The 26,979-nt window shown below is 32.0% G+C and overlaps 2 protein-coding genes across 2 annotated transcripts; both read left to right on the top strand.

Moving 5' to 3' along the window:
- Window positions 1-22,481, top strand: LOC139843150 (putative E3 ubiquitin-protein ligase LIN-1). The gene is made up of 20 exons (XM_071833220.1): window positions 1-33; window positions 498-612; window positions 3,509-3,822; window positions 4,079-4,402; window positions 4,512-4,625; window positions 4,849-5,227; window positions 5,413-5,560; window positions 15,098-15,223; window positions 18,220-19,374; window positions 19,455-19,599; window positions 19,699-19,935; window positions 20,193-20,499; window positions 20,584-20,708; window positions 20,886-21,002; window positions 21,129-21,278; window positions 21,369-21,491; window positions 21,589-21,699; window positions 21,774-21,920; window positions 22,001-22,246; window positions 22,339-22,481. Exons 1-20 carry the CDS (start codon window positions 1-3, stop codon window positions 22,354-22,356), a joined length of 4,434 nt encoding a protein of 1,477 aa, XP_071689321.1. The 3' UTR covers window positions 22,357-22,481.
- A 1,296-nt stretch (window positions 22,482-23,777) lies between these two features.
- Window positions 23,778-24,861, top strand: LOC139904290 (peroxiredoxin-2B). The gene is made up of 3 exons (XM_071886229.1): window positions 23,778-23,943; window positions 24,369-24,448; window positions 24,537-24,861. The coding sequence occupies exons 1-3, from the start codon at window positions 23,789-23,791 to the stop codon at window positions 24,788-24,790; spliced, it is 489 nt and encodes a 162-aa protein (XP_071742330.1). The 5' UTR covers window positions 23,778-23,788; the 3' UTR covers window positions 24,791-24,861.
- Window positions 24,862-26,979: the final 2,118 nt, after the last annotated feature.

Here is a 26,979-nt window from a genome sequence, read left to right as displayed (position 1 = left end):
ATGCATCAAGATAACAAGCACATGGTTATGTTGGTACTTAATTAGGGTGTAAACATTAGTGTTGAATATTGATGTACTTTCAAGACTATTGGAAACGTTGCATAGAATAGTGGATGTTAAGTACTACCATTACAACTAGTTACGGATGTAGTAATCATGTGTGGTTTGTTTAGTTAACTGACTAGGAGTATAAGTGGTAGGGGGTTATGTGTGGTTTATTAAACACGCTTATTAGTCATTTAAATCACGTTTATTAAAAGAAAATACATCAGTTACTTCCAAACTTACAACACGTCCAATACATTCCAAACTACAACACAATACTTATAAAATAAACTACATCAGTTACTTGAAAATAAAACACAACACAAATGCTACAAAACTACAAATTAACATCAGTTTCAACATTTTCGCTTGACGATTTGCGATTTTGAGTGAACGTTCTAGAGCTCTTTTAGACCTTAACAATTCTATTACTACTTCACGCCCCCTTTCAGTGTAGGGCGGATCAATCCAAATTTGCAGCCTTCTGCAACGCTCAGACATCATCAAGATCCGGGACATACCACCACAACCATAAAAGCGTCGACCGTACTGGTATTCATCCGACAGGCAAGTTTTGACCACCATCTTTGAACCACATGTTCGACAGAATTTCACAACAAAAGTTTCTTCTGGACCATACTGGTAATGGTGATTCATATTGTGCAGTCACATATTGTTGTTATTAGTGGGTTATTATATAGAAAGAATTTTCCCGCCCAAAAGCCATCTATCGTTTTCCCGCCCAAAATTTCCCACCTAAAGTTAGACCGGATCGTTTAGGGGTAGGTTGAATTTAATTAGGGTTTAATATTTAGTGACGACATGTCATTTCTTTTATCACACTCACCTACTTCCCTGTTCGAGGTGATGTATAATTAACTTTTTACTGCACCTTTTTGTCATTAGTCTGAAATTGTACAATGCTTTAAATAAAGGTTTAATTACTTTACAGTGCACTCAGCTACTGCACCCCTCCTTTCATTTATTTATTATTATTTTTAAATATTTTATCCGTTGGAAAGATTGCGAAACAACACTTTTATTCATCACACAAACGGTTACATTTTTTTAAACTCGAAACAAATTAAACTAAAATACAACACAAAATATTAATCATCTGCGAAGTAGAGTTCACCAGTCATTTCACCATCTGTGAGGTACTCAGGAGACATCGGTTTTTCTCTGGCCGCTTCAGCTGATTCAGCGATGTAACGATAACCTAACGTCTCTTCATCTTCAAGAACCACATACAGAGAAATGCGTTTATCACGATCTTCAATGGTATCTTTTATAAAGTACCATTGGTCATCGGTAGAGAGATAACTTGCTGGCCTTAAATCCGCATCACAATCGTCTTTATAAAAGTAAACAGCCGTGAATTCACACGGAACTTTTTCCTTCAGAAAGGTTAGCAAGTCTTGTAAACCAACATCACGAATGTCGATATCTTCAAACGAAATTGTGTTGCCCCACATGTATTCCTTCATTTTATTACGGAAATCACCTCCGTAACGAACATCGAATGAAACAATCATTGGGGGAAGTGTTGACATTTTTATTGGTTGGAAGTGTTTTGATTTTGATTTTGAGTTGAGAAGTGTGTGAAATGAGTTGAGTTAGAGGGTGTATTTATAGGTGAAAAAATAGCCGTTTTTAGAAATAAATTAAAAAAAAAAGGTTTAATTACTTTATCACACTCAGCTACTTCCCTGTAAGCCCATGATGTATAATTAACTTTTTAAAAATAATTTTTTTAAATTATGCAAAAATTATTATTAAGTAATTTTTAATTAATAACTTAAGTAATTATATTGTTTTTTAAATTATTAATTTATTTAAAAATTTAAAATAATTTTATAATTTATAAGTAATTAATAATAATATTTAAGTAATTAAAAATTATTGTTAAGTAATTTTTTATAATTTATAAGTAATAAATAAAGAAAAATAAAAAAAAAAAACTCACTTCACCAAAAATTTCATCCGGCGCCTAATTATTTCATTTTCCCTCCATCACCTTCCCGGACGATTTATCGTCCGGGATTAGTCGTCCGGAAAAAAATGACGCAGAAAAGCTGAATTTCAGCTTCCTTTTTCACAATTTCACCTACCAAAAAACCTTAAACAATTCTGGCGATTACGAGCATATTCCGGCAATTTCGAGCATCTTCCACACCAAATCCATCAATCCTTTATCCCAATCACTACCAAGGTATGTTCTTCACTTTTTTCTTTTTTAATTTTGATTCTTTTTCATGTTTAGTTTGTTAAAACCCCAAATCCGAAAATTGGGTTAACATTTGATAATTGTTGTGATTATAGTTGCTAAAATCCGAATTTAGTTGCTTAAGTTTGATGATTTTCATGTTTAGTTGCTTAAGTTTGATGATTTTCATGTTTAGTTGCTTAAGTTTGATGATTTTCATGTTTAGTTGCTTAAATCCGAATTTAGTTGCTTAAGTTTGATAAATTTTCATGTTTAGTTTGTTAAGTTGCTTAAGTTTTGATTGTAATTGGTCCTAAAATTTAATTTTAATTAGTAAATTGATAGGTATACAAGTTTAATTAAAAAAATTAGTATAAGTATATAATTATATAATTCTAAGTATACAAGTATGTTTATGCTTATGCTTATGACTATGCTTAGGTTTATGTTTATGTTTATGTTTATGTTTATGCTTATGCTTATGCTTAGGTTTATGTTTATGTTTATGTTTATGCTTATGCTTATTGTTGTATGCTTATTGTTGTATGTAGTTTATATGACAATATGTTTAGGTTCATGAATTTCATGCTTATTTTGTTAAGTTGCTTAAGTTTTGATTGTAATTGGTCCTAAAATTTAATTTTAATTAGTAAATTGATAGGTATACAAGTTTAATTAAAAAAATTAGTATAAGTATATAATTATATAATTATAAGTATACAAGTATAAGTGTATAGGTATATAATTATAAGTATACAAGTATAAGTATATAATTATCAATGTTATTGTTTATGTTTATGTTTATGCTTATGACTATGCTTAGGTTTATGTTTATGTTTATGTTTATGTTTATGTTTATGTTTATGCTTATGCTTAGGTTTATGTTTATGTTTATGTTTATGTTTATGCTTATGCTTATTGTTGTATGCTTATTGTTTGGTTTAGTGGTTAATTAAAAATGCTTGTTGTAATCAAATGATTTATATTTCTATGAACGACTTTTTAAATTTTCCGCATTAGTATAAGTATATGTATATATATACACATATATTTATATGTGTGTGTGTATATATATATATGCTTGTTGTTGTAAATATATTATATTTATATGAATATATATCATTTTCCGCATTAGTATAAGTATTTCTATATCATTGCCTATATCATTGTCTATATTATTGTTCTATTCACTATATTTTGTATAAATGTATATGTATATATCATTGTTCTATTAACTTTTATTTTGTATTTATGCAGATGAATTTCTTTGCTATGCTTTTCCTAATGATGGCTGGGGGGCCGGGGGGGACGGGGGGGACGGGGGCCAAAATAATCGGGGTAAACGGGAAAAAACACAAAACATAGGTTTGCGAAAGTTGAGGAATGCTCATGGAAAACTCCCGATTGACTTTGATATTAAGTTGAAAACCATTAATCCGATAGACGACAATAGTGCAATGTTTGTTAATTTGATATCTAGTGTTGTTCGGAAACCAAGCTTCCCAAAATATTACAAGTGTTGGGCGGATGTGCCATCATCTTTCAAAGACGACGTCTGGGTTGATATACGCGTAAGTTTAATTAATTACCACTTATATATATATATATATATATATATATATATATATATATATATACACTTATATATGTATATATATGTATATATATACACTTATATATGTATATATATATACATACATATATGTATACATATATGTATATATATACATACATATATGTATATATATACATATATATATATATATATATATATATATGCGTTTCTTATATATAATCTTTTAATATATTTATTACTTTTTATCGTAGAATTACTTTCAAATTGATACATGGCTAGAAGGTGAGCATGCGGCTTCAATCCGAGCGGGTATTAACAAGATTGCGGCGTCACGAAGGAAAAACGCAAAAAGTGAGTATATTGGTTATTACGAATTCCTCGAAGAAGAATATCCGAATGATATAAATTTCATTCGTGCGAACGCACCCGAGGATTGTGAACCCCGAGAGTGGGAGCCTTTTGTTGACATGATGCTTGACGAAACATATCGAAAGCGTTGTGCTCAAAATAAATTAAACCGGGCTGAAGTCAAATACAACAGTTTGCATGGTGCCAAATCGATAGTTAAACATTTGGTAAATTACTTACACCTACTTGTTTTTAATGTTTTATATAAATGATAAAATGTAAGAAAATGGGTTATTTGATTTTATACATTTAAGTTATTTATTTATGTGTTTGTAGCACGAACGTCAAGCCAAGGATGCGAGAGTCGGTCCTATAAAAAATTACAAGCTCTTGCACAAACCCAAGGATGTTACCAAGTGGAATGATTCGTTCATACCGAAAAAAAATTACGTAAGTGATACATTTTTATAGATTATGGTGTACTTCTTATAAATATAAGTATAAGCCAATTGGTGTACTCCCGATATATATATATATATATATATATATATATATATATATATATATATATATATATATATACAATGGTCTTGTAAGTGATACATTTTTATACGTATGTTGTATATATAAATAATGATATGTTAGTAATATTTATATTTTTTTAACTTTGTAGAAAGATATGAAGAGGTTGTTAAAAGAATTTCCCGGCACCGACGAGGAACTTATCATGGAACAAGTTTTGGGCGAACGACCGGGACACCAACGCGGATTGGGCCCGAAGATGCCAAAGTCGGTATCTAATTCTGAATCTTCATCGTCTACCGGTCGGAGTCGTCAACCCGAAATACCACCACAACCATACTACACGGCGGCCGACATTGAACGAATAATTGCTTTTAATAATATGCAAATCCCGGATGATGTTCGACCAAGATTTGGCTATCCTCCCGGTACTTCCACTACCGGTACTTCCAATACCGGTACTTCCACTTCCGCTAACCCGAGCTCGAACCATGACTTTGATGACGATTTGTATAATGATGGATTTGCCGGTTTGTAATTTGTTTGGTGTGCGTCAAGACAATTATGAAATGGTTGGTATGTTTTGTAAACGATCTTTTATTTTGTAGTTTTTCGGATATTGTAATAATGCATGTTTGGACAAGTGTATGTTTCAAGACTTTTGTTTAGTGTTATTATGGTATTTTGTGAATTCGTAATCGTTATTATATAGCAGGCTTTTCATTTGTAAATGTGCTGGAAACTGCGATTTTGTGCCGTATTATTCGGCTGGAAACGCAGAAACAGAAACTGCTGAAAATGCAGATAACAGCTTTCCCAGACGATAAGTCGTCTGGGAAGAGTCGTCCGGGAAGACAAACAACGTCATTATGACGTCATTATTCGAGCGTTGTTGAGCGATTAAATAAAATAAACGGAGAAACGAGGAATCGTCCGGGAAGAGTCGTCCGGGAAAACCGTCCACGAACGTTCCGTTGAAAGTCAAAGTGGGGCCCACTTGTGCGTCCGGGATGAAAACGTGGTCGTCCGGGAATACTTTCTAGGACGGACTTTCCCAGACGACTTATTGGGGACGAATAATCGTCCGGGAACACTATAGGGGACGAGTAATCGTCCCGATTCGTCGTCCGGGATGACCCCGATTCTAGTAGTGGTTTTATATAAACAATAGTGTAGCAATAACGAGTTAACAGCTATTTGAGAATAACATTTTGCAACGGTTGTTTTGAAATTTTTAATTCTATTGATTACGCTATCATGGTATTATATATTACACGTATTGAAAAAATTAACATTTATATGAGCTCTTTTTAAGTTTCGAACAGGGCCTCCGAAATTAGCGAGACGGCCCTGCTTGTAAGCATTTATGCACATTTGATTGATTATCTATTACACATTACAACTTAAGGTTCCATCATCTCATGTCATTTCTTACACTTCTCATTTATAGCAAATAGCTTTTTCTACGGATAGTACTATGTAATGGTTTGTAACATTTGTACAGAAAAGTGTTCAATTTGTTAGTCTTGATTGTTAATTGTTTCTGTAATATGTGTTACTTTATCAAAACAACTGTATGCATTGATAGAATTCGTTTAAAAGAGTTTAATTAGTTTAACTTTTTAACTCCAGTTAGACCAAATTCAAGTAATGTTGTTTGATCATTTCTTGTAAGAAACATAAACTTCTGTCCAATTTCAAATCTTTGTTTTCCTTAAATGACTAAACTAACCCGAAATCGACATTACAAAACTGGATGAACATTCTAAATAAAAGTCTTTCAAGAGAACATCTTGCTGGACATGAATCCTCATATTCTAATGCCAAACCATATGCGCTAAACGATAACTACAAAAAAACATAATCTGTTATTTAAAAAAGGCAGAATTGCTGGTACTCAAAATTGAAAGATTGTGGCAAGAAACAAAAAAAGAAGTGGAAATTCAAAATATGCACTCCCATGTACAATACTAAAAATTAATGCATGATCGTAACCAGTTGGAGCAGGAGAGAGAGATAGAACCGGTCCGTTTGTCTCAACACCGTAAAATGATGGGTCTTCACAGGGTATCATTATAAAAAGCGGCACGCATTTCATGCATAAAGTATAAACCAGCAAATCGATTCAAGTGCACATGATTGACACTGAAAGTGTCATCAACCTCACCAATATATATCTTATCTGTAAAAATAAAAACAAAAACTATATGATTGACTTTGAAACCATTTGGCAAAAGAATGGGTGTGTTGCAGATTAGATGATAATCAAAACAACACGAGATGAAAGATTAAACGCCAAACACTTACAAATCTTATTAGACACTCAATTGATTACAGATTACATGAATGGAAAGATACCCAAAATATAAACCCTAGTACCTGTTATATACTAGACCTGGTTTCTAACTGAAAATAACAGACTTAAAACATGGGAAAGCCGAACAAAGGGGGTCGAAATTCTAAGAAGACATGATGGCTCAGCTTCATATTATGTCGCATCTATGGCTTTCTAACAGAGGAGCAATGGTGAATGGCGATTTTGAAGAGTGTAAGGTGTACCCACAAAGACAGATTAAGTAGTTGTATAATTGCTACGAGAAAACTAGGTAAATGTCTTCTTGACAGCTAAACCGCAAGGCATGTATCATCTGATAAAACAAGCACCAAAATGAGTCTATAATGCTAATGAATAATACCACATTTTACATTCTTTATAACAACCAACACACAACTTAGTTACACATTGTCGTAAATGGAACTTAAATAGTCAACCACTTGGATATTGCTAGGCGAAAGGTCTGTTGGTACAACTTTAAATCCATTTAATTACACAAAAAGCATAATTATATAACTGACGATGAAAATTAATCCAAATATAACAGGCTTTTATTTACAATTCAAAACTAGCTAAAATTTGTAGGATTCTACAATGTCATGCATAACACATATTATAGTGTGTAATCTAATCTAGTTCTAATGTAGATATAACATGAAGGCCGAGCAATAAGTATGTTAAACAATCCGATAATCATCAGATGGCGAGGCATATTTTTAATAAATGGGCATTATAACATACTTTGATTCAGTACTCGTGTTGAACTCTTAATAGAGTCCATAACTTATACTATTAACATAAGAATTACTACATCTCAAATTAAAACAAGTTGTTCGTAAATTAATAACAAAAACCGCACCAGTTGCAGAGTAGGTTCTACATCTAACACACCTCCAATTAATCTAAATTTCATATTAACAAAAAAAACATACGTTCTTATGTTCGGTATACATGGTACCGTACACGTATCGCTCTAAAAAACCGATACCGAAATTACGTAAAATGAACCGAAACCGATCCTGATTACCTTTCGGTTCTTTAATACGGTACCGGTTTCGGGATTACGGTATTTCCACTCATCCTTACTTATAAAGTGCTTTTTCCCTAACTGCATACTCAAATTTAACCTACTGCTTCGCTGTGAATTAGAGTTCTAAAACAAATTACACAGCCAACAATGGCAAACATTCTCGAATGTGTCGATTGCGTCACCTTTATCTTGCAATCAGATGGCCAAAATTGACCCAATGTAAGCCTCTGGATCCTAATATCGACTGTGACACTTTTTTCGCTCTCACAATGGAACCGGATTCTTATAATGTTCCGTTCACAATGGAACCGGACTCGTATAATGTTCCGTTAGAGTTATTACAAAACAATCTGAATGTGGAGCCATCTCAAATCCTTGTTTGCTGAGGACATGGCATCACATCTGATTAAAAGTTGTAGGGGCAAAGGGTATTTTCAACGAAACAGGTAATTTTCATTTAAGTAGTTTAGAGAGTTTGCCATTTATTGAGAAGCCAACGCTAGTCAAACATACTTTAGCCCCTGTTATAACATAATTTCTAAAATAGATAAAACAGAATGACCCCTGAAGTATGTTTTATTAACGTGGAATTCTCAATAATTGTCAAACTCTCTAAACTACTTATATGAAAATTACATGTTTCGTTGAAAATACTCTCTGCCCTTACAGCTCTCAAATAGATGTGATGCCCTGTCCCAGAAGAGAGGATTTGAGATGGCTCCAAATTCAGATTATTTCGTAATGATTATAACGGGACATTATAAGGATTTGGTTCTATTGTGTGAGCGAAAAAGGTTGCAGTCGATATTAGAATCCAGATGCTTACAATTGGGGCAATTTTGATCATCTTATGGCAAAATAAAGATGCCGCAATCAACACATTCGAGAATATTTGCTATTGTTAGTTGTGTAATTTATTTTAGAGCCCTAATTCATAGCGAAGGAGACGACTAGTTAAATTCGGAATTAGAGTAAGCAGTAAGGGAAAAGCAGGTCATAAGGTTTACTTCTTGTCCCTAAACGATGTATTCATCAAGACTTTCATCATTTAGATGTATTTTTTATAGGGAAAAGTTAGGGCTGTTTCCAATATGGTAATGATCGTAGAGAGGCTGATGACTTGCGTTCGATAGTCCAACATTTTCGTAGAGTTAACCGTGTAACAAGTGCAATTCTTGGACATAGTAAAGGTATGGGCTATACACATTAAATGCTGACTGTTTTGACCTTATTTTTCTCATTAATTAGTTAATAATATACACAGCAACTTTGTACATACATATGTTAATTTTCAATTAATAAAAAAACCATTTTATTTATAAGCATTCATCAATCAATCAAACAAAACACCACACCATAGTATAGTATAAGAAAACAAGTAAACACATCCATGGCACTTACTCATCGTGATGATAAGTAACATACCATTGGTTTACTACTCGTCGCTAAATTGTGTATTCCTCATACACAATAGATACTTATCCGTCTGCTCAATCAACTTCTCCTTATATAACCGGCAACGCCTAATGCGTTCTTTTTCGTCTATGTCTGCAACTAAGACTGCAAATAAGAGAGAAAAATAAGTGATGGTGGATTTTAATCAACCAAGTCATTTACAGATTATAATTATTTGACTGTTGTTGCACATTAACAGATTATAATTGTTTGATTTGCAGTAGATATGGATCAGTTTTCAATCAAGATGATGATGATGATGATGATGATGATGATGATGATGATGCTTCTTCATCCTAGCACACTATCAAAAATTGGGCCGTATTGGTTTGCATATTTAGGTTTTCAAATTTATTTTCATTGTGACATTGTCATGTGAATTCCCTATTGCTACAAACTTGGAACATACACAAAAGTTAAACTTACACTTTTATTCAGTAACAAGTTTTCTTATAGCAATTTTGTATTACTAAATATGATTGATAAGAATTATATATATATATATATATATATATATATATATATATATATATATATATATATATATATATATATATATATAGTGGTAGGATCAAGAGGGAAGTAACCATTCGGGGGGAAGCAAAAACTTTTTTTTTTTTTTTTGAAAAAACTTTGTTCACGAACATTATAGATGAGATGAAAATATGAACATTTAGTAGAGACACTTTGTGATAAATGTTTTTATTTTGGCGAGAAAACGCTCGAAGAAGTAATATATAACAATTATCGTATTTTTCGAGCGTATTTTGAGGTTTTAGCTATTGGGGTTTAGATATTAGGGTTTAGATATTAGGGTTTATAGTGTTTAGATATTAGGGTTTAGAAATTTAGGGTTTAGGGTTTAGATTTAGGATTTAGATTGAGTTTTTAACACGAACGGTTTAGAGTTTAGGGTTTGGTGTTTTGGGTTTATGGAATAAACCCAAAACACCAAAACCTAAACCCTAAACCGGGCTAAATTTTACTTCACAAAACATGAAAAAAAACGTTCATATTCTTCACGAACAATATTATCTTGAATGTTATTTTTGTCGATCGTTTTCCCGCCTAAATAATAACATTCATCACGAAGTGTCTCTTCTAAATGTTCATATTTTCGTGTGATCTTGATGCCGGAAAAAAAAAACGAAAAAAAAACGAAAAAAAAAAAAAAAATTGATTCCCCCATTCCCCGATTGGTTAATTCCCCATTGATCCTGCCCCTATATATATATATATATATATATATATATATATATATATATATATATATATATATATATATATATATATATATATATATATATATATATATATATATAATAGTCATAATAACTATAAATAATAAAAAGTAATAAGAATAATTAATAGCAGTAATAATTCACCTCTTCTAGGGTTTTTAGAATAATCATCCTTCGCTGCTATTGTTGCTCCATCCAACGTTTCTTCATTTATACTACAATCAATCAATCAATCAATTCGTTCATACAAAAATAATACATTAAACCTCCTTCAATCAACTGCGATTTTAATTCATTTAAATAAACCGAAATCTTTTTGGTATATCAAGGATATAAAATAATGAACCGGAAACTGATTCCTACAGAAACATAAAAATTAACGTTTTGTGGAATCGATTTGATGTTTAGAGCGAATTGAATTGAAGGAACGTACCTGTAAGTTTTCATGGTTTCCATCTGTGAAGAGTGTGGACCGAACGATTCAGGGTTGGTGAAGGTTGAAGATGGTAGCGTAAGATTGTGGCTGGAATCGTTGAATGACTCTAGGGTTTCTGATTAATTGTCGGATCTTTGTAAATTATGTATTGGGACATTGGGTTAAGCAAGTTAGTTGGGTTTAATTGGTTGACTTGAGGCTGGACTTAGATATTGGGCCAATGTCGATTGGGTTGGGTATTTGTCGCTTCATGCGAAATCGTAAAACCATAACCATTTGTCCATTTGGTATTATTTTTTTTTTTTTGAACGGTCGGTTAGTTGGTTACACTCTCCACACACGCTAGAAGAAACCCGCTCTCGAATCTTCGCACTTACGTGAACCGAATCGATTTTATCATGCACCTACACCTGCCAGTAGCAAAGTCGTAGGGACCACAGACCCTAAGGTTGATTGTGTATACATAATATGCGGTAAACCTCTCCCCCTGGAATCGAACCCGCACCAATCACGATGAGAAAATGTGGACCCACAATCCAGAAGCTTGGTACCACTCAGCCATGAGCTCGGTGGTGTCCATTTGGTATTATTACTGAAAACGAATTAACTATTTAGTTTTGTAACGACTTATCGAATGGTTTATTGTAATTATAAATTATCAAAATATTAATATTTTAAAATATACTATTTGTGGTACTTTTAAACTAGTAGAATGTTCAAAGTGAACAATTATCTTCATTTATTTCAAAATACTTAAATAAATATATTTGGATAGATGATTGACGGTCAAATTATATGATAATTCTAGGAAATGATCGCCCTGTGATAGAACTCTCTTCAAGATCACGAATTGCACTTGGAGCCGTGAAAGGACTAGCTTATCTTCACGAGGATTGTAAGTTCATCCTTTTTTTTCTAATATAGAAGACAAAATAGAAAAAGTCACATTTTAGGGATAGTCAATCAGGCTCGAACTGATGACTTTTACCACGTCAAGGTGACACCCTACCTTAATTTTACATGGTATTGTGATTATTAAGTAGTCATTAAGTGGTTTTTTTTTTTTTTTTTTTTTTTTTTTTTTTTTTTTTTTTGCAATCCATCCTAAGATTATTCATCGTGATATTAAAGCTGCTAATATTCTTCTTAATTTCAATTTCGAAGCAAAGGTAGCCTATTATTATTCTTATAAAGTTTCGAAGTCGGTCGTCTCCCTAAAACTTATATTTAAGTCTCAATCATGCAAGTTGCAGATTGTGACGACCCGAAAATTTCCGACCAAATTTAAACTTTAATCTTTATATTATTCCGACAAGATAAGCAAAGTTTGTTAAGTTAAATCTCAAGAATTTTAAACTGTGTTCATACATTCATTATAACCTCGACCAAATTCCGACGATTCACGAACCGTTATATATAAATAGATATGTATATGTATATATATATTATAACTTGAGAATATTAATAAAGTATTAAACGTATAATACTTCACACGAACGCATTTGTTTCAATATGATTTTCGACGAAAAAAAATATATTAAATGATTGAATTATCAGAAACATTGAATTATGATTACAAGTCTCTGTTGAGAGGTCCACTATGATTTGAGAAAATCTATTCCTCTTAACGATATTCAGAATAATTTGTAAAGCTATTTATAAATAAAAACAAAAAGTGTCATTTACGAAAGTTAGACAAAAGTTAGTGGAGAATTGGTTTCCATAATATTCTATTAATCTATTTTCAAACGTACAAAGACGTTTTCAGTTTAAAAAGAACTTTATTATTAAAACGTATATAACTTTTATAAATATCTAGAATCACTTTTGACAACTCATTACTTAACCAGTATAATAAATATAACGATATTTATATTTTATTTCATTAAATATATATAACGATTTAAATTAATATTGTATATATTTATACGCGTATTATACATACATAGTTTTTTATACTTTTACTATACTTTAACTTTACCTTTACTTTACTTTTACTTTACTTTAACTTTAATAATTCACTTTAATAATTCATACTTTAATAATTTACTTTAATAATTCATACTTTAATAATTCACTTTAATAATTCATACTTTAATAATTCATACTTTAATAATTCATTTTTATAATTCAAAAATCTATTATAAATAGAATTCAATAGGTTTCATTATTTCATAGAAACTTGAAAATATATTTCTCTAAACTCTCTCAATTGATATATATATATATATATATATATATATATATATATATATATATATATATATATATATATATATATATATATTTGCTCTGTATTATTTCAAGATATTATTAGTATACATAAAATATTACGACGGAGTGCTGTCCGAGTGATTTAAAAATAGTTTTTTTGAATGAGTCGAAGCTAAGGAAATTATGGGTTATAGCTATGGAGGTGATGGGTATGGTTCATGGGTATGCTCGTGAGGTCAATCTAGTGTTTATCATCTCCGTTGCGTCTACGTACTTTCCTGCAATATTGAATCTCAATATTGATACGTTCGTGAATCCGAGGCCAACCTTGCACTTATTAAATGACGTTATATGTATTTTTACTACGAAATACAGTATTGTGAGTTTCATTTGCTCCCTTTTATATATATTTTTGGGACTGAGAATACATGCGCTGTTTTTATAAATGTTTTACGAAATAGGCACAAGTACTAAAACTAATTCTATGTGGGTTTAAACCATAAATATACCCTTAGCTTGGTAACATTAAACTACTTGTCTATGTACGGTAGGCGCGAATCCTAAAGATAGATCTATTGGGCCTGACAAACCCCATCCTGACTATGAGATGCTTTAGTACTTCGAGGTTATTTTAAACACACCTGATCTGGTGTACTTCAGAGGGTAAAACATGAACGTTAAGGCTTGTTACCGGGTGCCTACAACTTATAGAATACTTTTATACACTTGTGAGTGTACATATATTTATAAACGGAAATCTTGTGGTCTATTAATATATTGAAATGATTGTTATGATAAACCTGTGAACTCACAAACCTTTTGGTTGACACTTTAAAGCATGTTTATTCTCAGGTATTAAAGAAATCTTCCGCTGTGCATTAGCTCATTTTAAGGATATTACTTGGAGTCATTCATGGCATATTTTGAAATACGTTGCATTCGAGTCATTGAGTTCATCAAGATTATTATTAAGCCAATTATAGTTGGATGTATTATGAAATGGTGTGCATGCCGTCAACTTTCGTTGTAAAGAAAGTTTGTCTTCTAAAAACGAATGCAATGTTTGTAAAATGTATCATATAGAGGTCAAATACCTCGCGATGTAATCAACTATTGTGAATCGTTTATAATGTATATGAACGGGTCCTTTCACAGATTTTGGGCTTGCCAAGATTACTTCTGATGATGTTGCTATCCATGTTTCAACCCGAGTGATGAGAACTTTTGGGTAAATAAAATTTTCTTTTGAAGTTCCGTATCATATTTACAGTTAGAAATCATGCTTTGACCCATTTATTTATGAAGGGGGTCATTTTAGGTTATATTTTATCTCCACTATTCAAATATATAAAAAATATATATATATATTTCAAATTTAAAAGTGAAACCTCCTAAACCACATACATACTCGATTAATGCTGGAAAATGATATTTTACTGATGTACAAATAAGTCAAGATAAGAATGATAATATCATAATGGAGTCAAGTCATGTATGCTTTATAACAATTGTGGTGTCATAATATTCGATGGAATATGACATTCGAATTCGTCTAAAAAATGTACCCAATCGAGTTATAACACCCTTTTTATAGTGTGTAATTTCAAAATTCGTGTTCTTAATCTAATTCGTGTTCATAATTTGTGTCGTTATTTCTATATTTCAGTTTATAACTTTATACTGATACAGAAATTCATCCGGTCCGATTTCTTTCATTGTATCTGGACCATTTCCCATCGTTACCTTCAACATCGGATCAATAATGGGCCGGAATGGTGGGAAGGAAGTCGTCCCTACTTCAGTGGAAAGTGACACGTGCGAAATGGATTAGAAAGTTTTAGTGCAAATTTTTGATTTTTTTATTGGGATAATTAATCGAAAATGCATTAAACTTTCATCAAATTTCTATTGTATGCATCCAACTTTCAAATCTCCTATTGTATCCATTTAACTTTCCAAATTGTTCTATTGTATGTAGTTAACCTGTTATAATAGGTAACCTTTCAAGTCACCTCCATTTCATTTTTAAGTATTTACATTATTGATCCCTCATGTTTGTAAATTCTCATTTCATTAGTCCTTTCATCATCATCCATCATTTTCATCCTTTTTTTCAATTACACCATCTGCAAGTATGTTTTCAGATACACTAACTGTAATTATTTTTCAGATCTAAATCTAAATATCAAAATTGAAAAATTTTAAATAAACAAATCAATGGCCAATGGGATCAGGCAAAAACATAAATTACATTCACGTAAAAAAAAAAAAAAAATCTAACTTAGGAAAAAAAAAAAAACCCCATGGGAAATCAGACAAAATCTCCATCTTCAACAATGCTCAAAATCAAAGCTAACGTCACCACCATCACCGACGACGGCCTGCAACTCCACCACCGTAACAAGATCCGGGTAAATACCTTCTGCAACATCTTCATCGAAATGGATCTGAACTATGACTCTGAGTCGAGTTCCCGGAGCGATGGATCTGAAACGATGTTCTAAAACCCACTAGGTCAACCTTAATCGTGATGCGGTGGTTTCGCAACGCAGGTCAACCTCTACTGATTCGTGTTGCGGTGGTTTCTTACGATGGAGATCATAATCAAAACGGTAACTAGATCTGGATTCATATATTGATTGTTGTTGGTTTTAATGATTTAGTAATTTATTGATTTAGCTTGAATTTTGATGGAATGATCTTTACTGTTAGCATAAGAAAATAAAGAATATAATTTTATTTGATTTATGAAGTCTATGAGATTAAGATGAAATGGATTTTTGGGATGAAACAAAAATGTAAGTTGTACATATGGTTTAATTTTGGTTGTGTCATTAAATTAATGGAATCTAAATTTGTTCAATTTTGATTTTTAGCTTTAGATCTGAAAAATAATTACAAATGGTGTATCTGAAAACATACTTGGTATTTGAAAAGGATGAAGAAGATGGAGGATGATGAAGGGACTAATGAAATGAGGATTTACAAACATGAGGATTAATAATGTAAATACCTAAAAATGAAATGGAGGTGACCTGAAAGGTTACCTATTATAACAGGTTAACTACGTACAATAGAACAATTTAAAAAGTTAAATGCATACAATAGGAGATTTGAAAGTTGGATGCATACAATAGGAATTTGATGAAAGTTCAATGCATTTTCAATTAATTTTCCCTTTTTTATTTGTCGCCGATGATTTTTTTTTTGCCCAAAAGTCTCAATTTTTTTGCAAAAAAATCTTCATATTTTGCCAAAAAAATGTTACGGTTTTAAAAAACGTCGCTTCCGGTGAAAAAAATTTCTGATTCCACTACTAAAAAAGGGAAAACCCTTTCGCAGCCGATCTTCTACAACTACTCTTCCGACATGATCACAAACGATGAAACAAAGATATAAAATTGCATATATAGGAGGACGAAACAATTTCGAAATTTGAGAAGGAACCGACTCTAAATCGGGTAGAACCGAAAAAACTTGAAGATTGAGAAGCAACCGACTCTAAAATGAAATACCCGGGGATATTTTGTCTGGTACATGGTTCATAGGTTTTCAACTTTTTGGGTTGAGGGCCGGTTCGGTCCAACCCGAAAAAAAAAACACCAAATTATGAACCAAATCGAAGATTTTCCTATGGGCTCACGCTTCATACATACAGCTACTTCACCTTTCTGTGCCTATAGGGTTTCTTACCTCACAGCATTTACACTGACCTAATTTATTTATTTTATTTACTTATCAGATGACGACAATAAAGATGAATTTCGAGGTGCTAAACTGACAAATTGCACATATCAAATTTCGATATGGAAGACATTCTTTTCCTGATCGATCGTCCGAGGTCTGCAATTTCGAATGAAGCTCCTAATTCTACACCTTCGCAGCTCAAAATGCAGTCATTGCATTAATTAAAATTGTACAATTATTCTTTATATATGAAATCTTGATTAAAATTGTTTATCTGTTAGTTTGTAGCATTTCTGTATGTTGTTTGCTGTATTGGAGTACTAGTTTTTTGATTTGTTAGTGTATTAATTGACTGTATATTGTCTATAAGATGTGTGTTACTTTATCATTAACAAAACTGTCTGCATTGATAGCATTTTGCTTAAAAAGATTAGTAGCTACCAACAGGAGTAGTATTAGTATGTGTCGAAAGTAAGAGCATCATATATATCATGTCATTATTATCATACAATTGTTTAATTAAAACTTGTCTAAAAGGAACTAAAAAGCTGAAAAATCATCAAGTTTTGCTGGTGGATGTATATGCAGAAACATACAAAATTAACAACTTAAAAATTATCAAATGGTTCAGATTGTGTTTATAACTAAATTTAGTTACTATGTTAAGAATTGCATATCATAACTTGAATGATGTATTTTGATAAGTTCTAACTTTTTAACTCCACTTGTACCAAAAATTCAAGTAATCTTGTTTAATCATTTCTTGGAAGAAACATGAAGTTCCATATACAACCCAACAAGAACAATGCCAAACTTCTGAGTCCAAGTTTAAATCTTTTTACTTAAAAACTCATCTAACCAAAAATCGACATTATAAAATCGGATAAAGATTCTTATTTAAAAGTCTACCAGGACAATATCATGCTGGACATTACTCATCACATTCTAATACCAAAACATATATGTTCTAATCGAAAACTTCAAGAAAAACATAATCTGTTCATCGCTTTTCGACTGACTTTCCAAAGCAAAATCTTGTCTTACTTAACGAGATTGTCTAAGCACAGCACAACACAGCACAAACATTAACAATGTCATTGTTGGACTCATGGTTTATAAAATAGTTCTTTTTGTATTATTGAATCTTTCTTCCATTACGTTTGTGCAAATTTGAGTTTTTTCATGGAGGATATAGAGAGTCAGAACACACCACCTAAAGATTTCGTATGTCCTATCACAAAACTTATATTCAACGATCCAGTTACTCTTGAAACGGGTCAAACTTACGAAAGGGAAGCTATTCAAGAATGGATCGATAGAGGTAACTCCACGTGCCCAATTACTCACCAAAAGCTTCACAATCTTCAACTCCCAAAAACCAACTTTGTCCTCAAGAGGCTCATTGCTAACTGGAAAGAGTTAACACCGCACAAAGAGTTTCAGTTTGAAGAAAACAATCATGTTGCTCACCCGATTTCTCCTAAAAGTGTGATAAGCCGAGAAACAAACGATGGCACGATTAACGAACTCAGAGCTGTTATTACGGATCTTTGTACTTCACAAGTTCTAAAAAAAGCAGAATTGGCGGTGCTCAAAATTGAAAGATTCTGGCAAGAAAAGAATAAGGAAGTGGAAATTCAAAATATGCTGTCGAAACTGCCTGTTATTAATGGATTTGTGGAGATTTTATTCAGTTCGGTTGACACCCGAGTGTTAAAAGCGACGGTTTATCTACTTTCTGAAATGGGATCGATAGATAAAGAGGTGATTTCGACTCTAACACGAGTGTATTCTGATGTCGAATGCGTAGTCTCACTTTTTAAAAAAGGGTTATCAGAGGCTGTTGTGTTGATATACCTTTTAAAACCTTCTATTTCCACCTTTCTTATAACGGACATAGCGAATGAGCTTCTAACCGTTATTCAAAAACGAGAAGATGAATTCTTGAAAATGTGTATGAAGCCCAAATCAGCTTCTGTGTTATTATTAGCCCAAATTCTTGAAAACGAAGATGATAATGCCATTTTAGAAGTCATTAGAAGTCTCGTTTCTAGTAAGGCTATCGAATCGATTATCAAAAGTGTGGAATCTGAATCTATAGAAGAAAGAATCGCAGTTTTGCGTATACTGTTACGATGCATACATGATGATGGAAAGTGTCGAAACGTCATTGCGGATAAGGCTGAACTTGCTCCAGTTTTAGAGAGCTTCGTTCATGCTAATGATCAAGAACGGTTTAAGATTGTACAGTTTCTCTCTGAACTAGTCAAACTAAACAGGTACACTTTGACACTTTTTTCTACATGGGTCAGAACAATGTGTAAATTTATAATGAAATTTGGAAATTTTATTTCATTAGGAGAACATTTAATAATCAAGTGTTGCATATCATAAAAGATGAAGGTACTTTTAGTACAATGCATACGCTGCTCATATATCTACAAACGGCTCTTACTGAACAAATCCCGATAGTCGCTGGTCTCCTTCTTCAACTCGACTTACTGGTGTGACTCTAACCTTTTATATACATATACTTATACATGTTGAATCAAATAGACATGAATGAGGGTATTATAGTAAAATAAATACAAATTTTATTGCAGGTGGAACCAAGAAAGATGAGTATTTATAGAGAAGAGGCTATAGATAGTCTTATATCATGTCTCAAGAATACAGATTCTCCAGCTACTCAAATTGCGGCTGCTGACACACTTATGGAACTTCAAGGACGATTTTCGTATTCTGGGAAGCCTCTTGTTCGTAAATTTCTTCTGAAATGTGCTGGACTTGACAAGAATTATAGATCTACAATGCGATCTGGAGACGTTCAAGAAACAATGGTTAGTTTTAGTTTGTTAGCTTTGTTGTGAAAATAAGGGTATTCTGTCACTGATCATCTGGTTATATGATGATGTGGCAGCTGAGGTGATGGTCAATTTACCATGTTTGACTTTTTCATGTGGCTGATGTGTATAAAACCAGTTTAACTTCAAAGACTAATATAAAGAATTAAAAAGTTCTTAACTTTTTAAATGTCATTTTTTGGGTATCACAAATACTAACAATTATCTGTTTACCTTTTAACATTCTATTTCAGGAAGAAGAGAAAGCTGCTGAAGAATGGGAGAAAAAGATGGCATTTGTGTTAGTGAACCATGAATTTGGGATTATTTTCGAGGCGTTATCTGAAGGATTAAGGAGTAGATATGCAGAAATTTGTTCGGGGTCTTTTATATCTGCAACGTGGCTTCTACACATGCTGACTCATCTTCCTGACACTGGGATTCAAGAAACAGCACGCGTTTGCTTGCTTAAACGATTCGTCTCAATTTTTAAGTCTGCAAAAGATACAGAAGATAAAGCCCTTTCTATGCTAGCACTTAGTTGCTTCATGCACGACAAAGGTTAGCTTTATACTTACCATACTTAGAAATCAAATACAAAAAATATAGTGATTATAATTTGTGTTCGTTTGAGTTTTCTTTCAGAAGGGTTACGTGATATGACCATTTACGCGAAGGATATATGTAAAGGTCTTAGAGAATTCAAAAAATCCTCTGCTGTAGCGTGTAAAATGCTCAAATTATTTTCAGAAGAAAGTGAATCCAGTCCAGTAAGTTAGCCTGCAAACCGAGTACATTGCGACATTTATGATAATTTGCAAAAATCCGGAAATTTGATATAAAGTTGACTTTTGGTCAAAGTCAACAGTTGACTTTGACTGGTCAAACAGTCACATATTGACAAGTTACGAAACAGACGCCTGAATGATTGTTTGTTATGGCACCAGGAACTGTGGAACCATATAGAAATAGGCCAGGAAGATTGCAGTGCAAACGGAGTTGTTTTGTCATTAGTATGCAAGAAAGACAAGATCTTTTCGGGCCATTCAGATGGTACAATAAAGGTAAACCTTTTTTTTTTTTTTTTTAATTAATTATAGTTATGAGTACCCGTAAACATAAGTATTCAGTATCCATTAGCACTGATAAAAAGTTATTGCTTTATGGTTATTCTTGTTAAAACGCGAAAGGTCTGGACTGGTAAAAGTAGTGGTAAAGGGAAAAGTAGTATGCTTCATCTTATTCAAGAAGTACAAGAACATACAAAGGCAGTTACAAGCTTAACTGTTTTACCATCAGGAAACACACTATATAGCGGCTCACACGATAAAACTATCAGGGTACACAATCATTTAATTTCCTCGTACTATGCTTTTTTATCGTAACTATTAAAGGTTTTGTAATGAGTTTTGTTGATGATGATCAAGCAGGTTTGGTCGATTAACAAAGAAGGTATTCATTGTGAAGAAGTGTATGATGTGAAAGAACATGTTAACAATCTGCTAGTTGCTAACAACATCTCATGTTTTATCCCACAAGGGGCTGGAATCAAGGTTATATTATATTATACGGAGTATATTAGAAAATATAAGATTATAATTATAAATAAATAAATAAATGTTTTGGGATGTAACTGACTTTTTTTCTTAGGTTAATTCATGGAATGGAGAATCGAAATTACTGAATCCAAGTAAAGATGTGAAGTGTTTGGATCTTGTAAATGGAAGATTGTATTCTGGGTGTTTGGATAACAGCATTCAGGTCCAAATTTGTTTGTAATTTCTTGTTTTTATACTTTAAAATTCCATTGTATTTTAGACTTGAGACGCGTACAGGAAATTGACTTGGCGACTGGAACATTAACAACGATTCAAAATGGTTCAAGAAAACTTCTCGCAAAAGGGAGTCGAGTTAATGTGTTGCAAGTTCATGATGGATTAATATATGCAGCCAGTTCTTCAATAGAAGGAACAACATTCAAGGTATTGATTGTTTCTGGTTAATATGTCACATGTCAAAATTCAAGGTATTTGATTATTGATTTAATTGAATTTTGTGGAAGATATGGAGTGCTTCGACATACAGTTTGATCCAGTCACAGTTGTTGAGTAGTGAAGTACGAGCAATGGCGATTAGCTCAGACTTTATTTACTTTGGTTGCAAAACGGGGATGGTTGAAGTATGGTGTAGAAACAAGCTCGTTAGAAGAGAAACGCTAAAAATTGGAACGAACTGTAAAGCTGTATGCATGGCTATTGATAGTACTGAAGATGTTTTGGTTATTGGAACGTCTGATGGTCGAGTTCAGGTAAATTTTAAACAATAATCTTCGATTTCGTTTGCAAAAAGGAAAGTATTAATTCGATTTAATGAAGTACATTTGGTTGTGTTGATTTGTAGGTATGGGGAGTGAGCTAAAAAAGAAGTCACCCAAAATAATGGGAGTACATAAACAATAAGAATGGCAAAAATAGTCAAGCTTCATCATAGTTTTTGAAAGCGAGAAAAATAGTGTAATAAAATGTACACGGGCAATGTGATATTTTGGGACATTTTGATCATGATGTATGTATGATTGCTCAAGTTGAAGACATTTTCTTTAAAGTTACCAGTGATTTGGCAGTGAATATTTGATGTTGATGTATGTATGTATGATTGGTTGACTTTTTTGGTTCGATTCTCCATGTTAGGCTTGCAACTGATTTTTGACGTCTTCTTGAGATTTTTAATACTATAATATTGTGTTTCTTTTATTTTATAAATTTTAAATTTATAAAATGTAGTATGTGTATATGTATGCACATGTTGTTTTGTAAAATATAAATGTTACGAGTAGTAGACTTGGTCAATTGAGTAAATAAGACTTGGTCAATTATGCTATAGCCAAAGATGATTTAAAGGCATTTATATGAAAATGAAAATTTAATTGTCTAGGTAATTCAACAAACGAAGGCTACAAACTTTTGCTTAAAATAAACATTTTAATCCAAAATGTCATAAAATACATGATTATATTTTCAGAAATAAATGTAAATAAGAATCGACAACGACCTTTTTGTACATGTCTTCGAGGGCTCCTTAGTCAAGATGATGAATAATGCTAGAGAATACCAAACTAACGTTGAAGTTCAAGTACTAAACTGTTAAAATTTATCTATCTATACTATCTTATAAATGTGTAAAATGATAATGTCACTTTTGCTTAGGTGTTAATCTCACATGAAAAGTAATGCTAAATTTAGGCTATTTGCTTATGTCATAATTCTTCATTTAAAAAAAATTTAATTCAAATTGTAGTATGTTTAGTAATTCAAAATAAATTATGCTATTAATAATTAAATATTAAATATAAATATTTAAATATAAATAATAAAATTTGTTTTAAGACTTTTTAATTACATCTTTCAACTATTCACGATCTCATTCATGAAAATAAATAGAATTGATATTTATTATTTTCTTTTTTAACAAATTCGTAAAATTACGGGTCTTTAAACTGGTTTATTATGATTATATATATTGTCAAATTGACAATTTATTTTGATCTATCATTATTTACTCTAGCTTTAATTTTAATTTAGTTTTTTATTGTCATTATCATTCAGGTATTAATAAGTACAAAAACAGATCTTGTTTACTCAGTCAAACTAAATTAAAAAGAATTTAATTTAATACTGTAACAAGATAGAAGCATATTATTGTACCGGATTTATAAATTGTTTATTAATTTAATTAATTAATCATCTTCAAGTCCGCCACTTGCTGACTATATAGAGGGAATTCATTACAAGACCAAAAAAGCAAAATCAACCATTCCTTTTCCTTTTTCTTCGTCAAAACAAAACAAAAAATGGCCCCGATCGCAGTTGGTGACACCATTCCAGACGGAACACTTGCTTACTTCGATGAACAAGATCAGTTGCAAACTGTGTCCGTACACTCTCTTACCGCCGGTAAAAAAGTCGTTCTTTTTGGTGTTCCCGGTGCCTTTACTCCTACTTGCAGGTAATCTTAAATTCGTTTACTTTTATTACTTGTTGTTAGCAATTGCGAATGTTTTTTTGTGATTTTATGCTCACCTGTGCCATCAATTACTGCTTAATTGCATATGTCTTGTATCAGCTTCCGATCTTAGGGTTTTGTTAAAAAAAATCCCTAATTTTGGGTAATTACTACGATTTGGGATTATTACTATACTTAAGCATTTGGCATTTTGTATAAATAAGTAGAGTTATTGGGCTAAAAATTGATACTAATATGGCTATCTAAGAAAAATTCAGGCTTGTGTATTCAAATGCACTCATTTTTGAACTAGTTATTGATCAAAGTTAACATTTTGTTTGTTGCTTATTATATTATTATTTTCTTTTACATTCAATTTTGAATTTGAATATTATAACATTCACATAATCATTTTTCATTTGAAATAGTATGAAGCATGTCCCTGGCTTCATTGAGAAATCCGAAGAGCTTAAATCGAAGGGTGTTGAGGAACTTCTGTTGATTAGTGGTAAGTCTGATGATCATAATGTATGTTTATCATTTGTTCTTATGAGTTATAATAATAACAAGCGTTGTATTCTTGATTTCATTTGCAGTAAACGACCCATTTGTGATGAAGGCGTGGAAGAAATCGTACCCAGAGACCAAAAATGTGAAATTTCTTGCTGATGGGTCTGCAAGCTACACTCACGCACTTGGACTAGAGCTTGACCTCAACGAGAAAGGGCTTGGTATTAGGTCAAGGAGGTTTGCTTTGTTAGTCGATAACCTCAAAGTGACAGTTGCTAACATTGAATCAGGTGGAGAATTTACCGTTTCCAGTGCAGATGAAATCCTATCAGCCCTGTAGATTTTCGGCTGGTTTGCTGTAAGATCTTAAAGTTTGGCCCTTGATGTGGGTTCTGTTCCTGTTTCCAAATCCTTTCCAAATCCTTTTCTTTTATATCTTTTGATTATGAGCTTCGAGGTTTGTGCTTGTAGCACTGTTTTATCTAATACTTGTAAAAGATGATGATACATCTTATCTATGAAGTACCTGTTAAATAAATGTGACTCACAGTTACGTGTCATACTTGTATGATGATGACCAGAATGTTACTTTGTTATATCGTTTCTTCAATAACTTTGCAGTTCCAATTAGTAGTAGTTTATAGGTTGGTTGGTGCCTTTGGTGTTTGGTTTGATTTCAATGGTGTAACGAAATCTCTATTTTGTTCTAATGAATTTTGCTTGGTTGATTTCTGAATGAAAGGAAAATCTCGTTTATGCTACATGGCAGGTCGAAAAATGATTTTGATAAAAATAAAAAATTTGTTATATTTCAGTAGGCTTATAACTACCTTTAATGGCTGGTTCAATATATTCAAATTGAAAGAATCAATAAAAGAGAGATGTGTTGTAGAAGATATATGAGAGAAAGAGGTTGAAGAGATGTGTGATGTATTTAATGTATATGTGTGTTTTTGTAACTTATATTATGCACATATATATAGTACAAATTTTACTATTCATATTTGACTAATTACCATCCATATTTAACTACTAAATTTACAACACTCCCCCTTGGATGGTAATTTTTTTAAAGAACAATTAATACTGCCTCGTTAAAAACCTTGCTAAAGAAAACCCAGTGGGATAAAACTTTAGCTAAGGGAAAAAGAGTGCAGCATAGAGTTGACTCCTCCTCAAGTAGAGAACGCTGAGTCGTCACATCTTTTGAACTTGCCTCATGCCAATATTGTGAACGTATGTTTTGAAAACAGCGATTGACAGTGCTTTGGTATAAAGATCAGCAGAGTTGTTGATTGAACGTATCTCATTTTAATCTGGTTGTCTTTTACGAGATCTTGAGTATATGAGAAGAATCTGAGGTTTTCATCTGAAACTGTATCATCTAAATCTTTTATGTACAAGTTTGACCCATGTGATTTGTCTACAGTCTCCTTCATGGTTTGCTCAAACTGTTGTTTCAATTCCTATTCCCTTTCAGTCTTTTTCTGAGCCTTACCAATATACCATTCTTTTCCATCAAACTTATGACCGTTTATAGCTTTAGCGCCTCGTCAGCATTTATGTTTTGTTCTGCCATTTTTGATACTCTTCTTTCATTTGTACTATGTAAGCTGTATTATCTTCATAGATAGTTGTTGGGCTTTTATAGCGTTCTAGTCTACAAGAATCAATAATGATTTGTATCATTGATCTTAACTAAAATCATTCCTGAGTAGCTTCATGTAATGCAATCACTTCGGCATGATTTGATGATGTTGCAACAAGTGTTTGTTTTGAGAACGTCATGATATTGCGGTGCCTCCATTTAGGAATACATATCCAGTTTGAGATTTAGCTTTATGTAGATCAGATAAATAATCTGCATCTGTATAACCAAACAAATCTTGTTTCGAGTTGTTAGAATAAAATAATTATAAATCAGTAGTTCCCCGAAGGTATCAAACTATTTGTTTGATCCCATTCCAATGTCTTTTGGTAGGGGCTGAGCTGAACCTTGTCAACAAATTAACTGCAAAAGAAATGTCAGATCTTGTATAATTTGTAAGATACATAAGAGCCCCAATTGCACTAAAATATAGAACTTCTGAACCAAGAAGATCTTCATGATCTTCTAGAGGATGAAATGGATTAGTATCAATATTAAGATCTAACAACCATATGAGTACTTAATGGTTTTTGTCTTGTCCATATTAAAATATTTTAAAATCTTTTCGGTATAAGTTGTTTGATGTATAAGTAAGTCATTAGTATGCTCAATATGTAAATCAACGTAATACTTGATTTTTTTTAATTTTAAAATCTTTCTTTAGAAGTTGAATGGCTTCATAGATTTCTTTATTTAAGATAATTGATATAAACAGCTATGATCACATATCCGAACATTGTTTTTATAAAACACACGTGCAAATAAGTTTATATGTATACCCTTTTCTTATCAAGTAGTAATTTAATCGATTATACCACATACGTCCCGATTGTATAAACCCATTTAGAAATCTTTGTGATTTAATGGAATATATTCCACTG

This window comes from Rutidosis leptorrhynchoides, chromosome 4, assembly GCF_046630445.1.
Source record: "Rutidosis leptorrhynchoides isolate AG116_Rl617_1_P2 chromosome 4, CSIRO_AGI_Rlap_v1, whole genome shotgun sequence".
Classification (NCBI taxonomy): Eukaryota; Viridiplantae; Streptophyta; class Magnoliopsida; order Asterales; family Asteraceae; genus Rutidosis; species Rutidosis leptorrhynchoides.
Note: the sequence above shows the minus strand (reverse complement) of the source record. Positions and strands in the feature narration are given on the sequence as shown.

Bases quoted from the DNA above. Each gene is read 5' to 3' on its own strand.
- LOC139843150 (XM_071833220.1), top strand. From the start codon at position 1: ATGCATCAAGATAACAAGCACATGGTTATGTTG. The intron at 5,561-15,097 runs GTCATTATGACG...ATACTGATACAG, and splicing joins CGTCCGGGAAGACAAACAAC to AAATTCATCCGGTCCGATTT. The intron at 21,279-21,368 runs GTACACAATCAT...ATGATCAAGCAG, and splicing joins CACACGATAAAACTATCAGG to GTTTGGTCGATTAACAAAGA.
- LOC139904290 (XM_071886229.1), top strand. From the start codon at position 23,789: ATGGCCCCGATCGCAGTTGGTGACACCATTCCAGACGGAACACTTGCT. The intron at 23,944-24,368 runs GTAATCTTAAAT...CATTTGAAATAG, and splicing joins GCCTTTACTCCTACTTGCAG to TATGAAGCATGTCCCTGGCT. The intron at 24,449-24,536 runs GTAAGTCTGATG...TTTCATTTGCAG, and splicing joins GGAACTTCTGTTGATTAGTG to TAAACGACCCATTTGTGATG.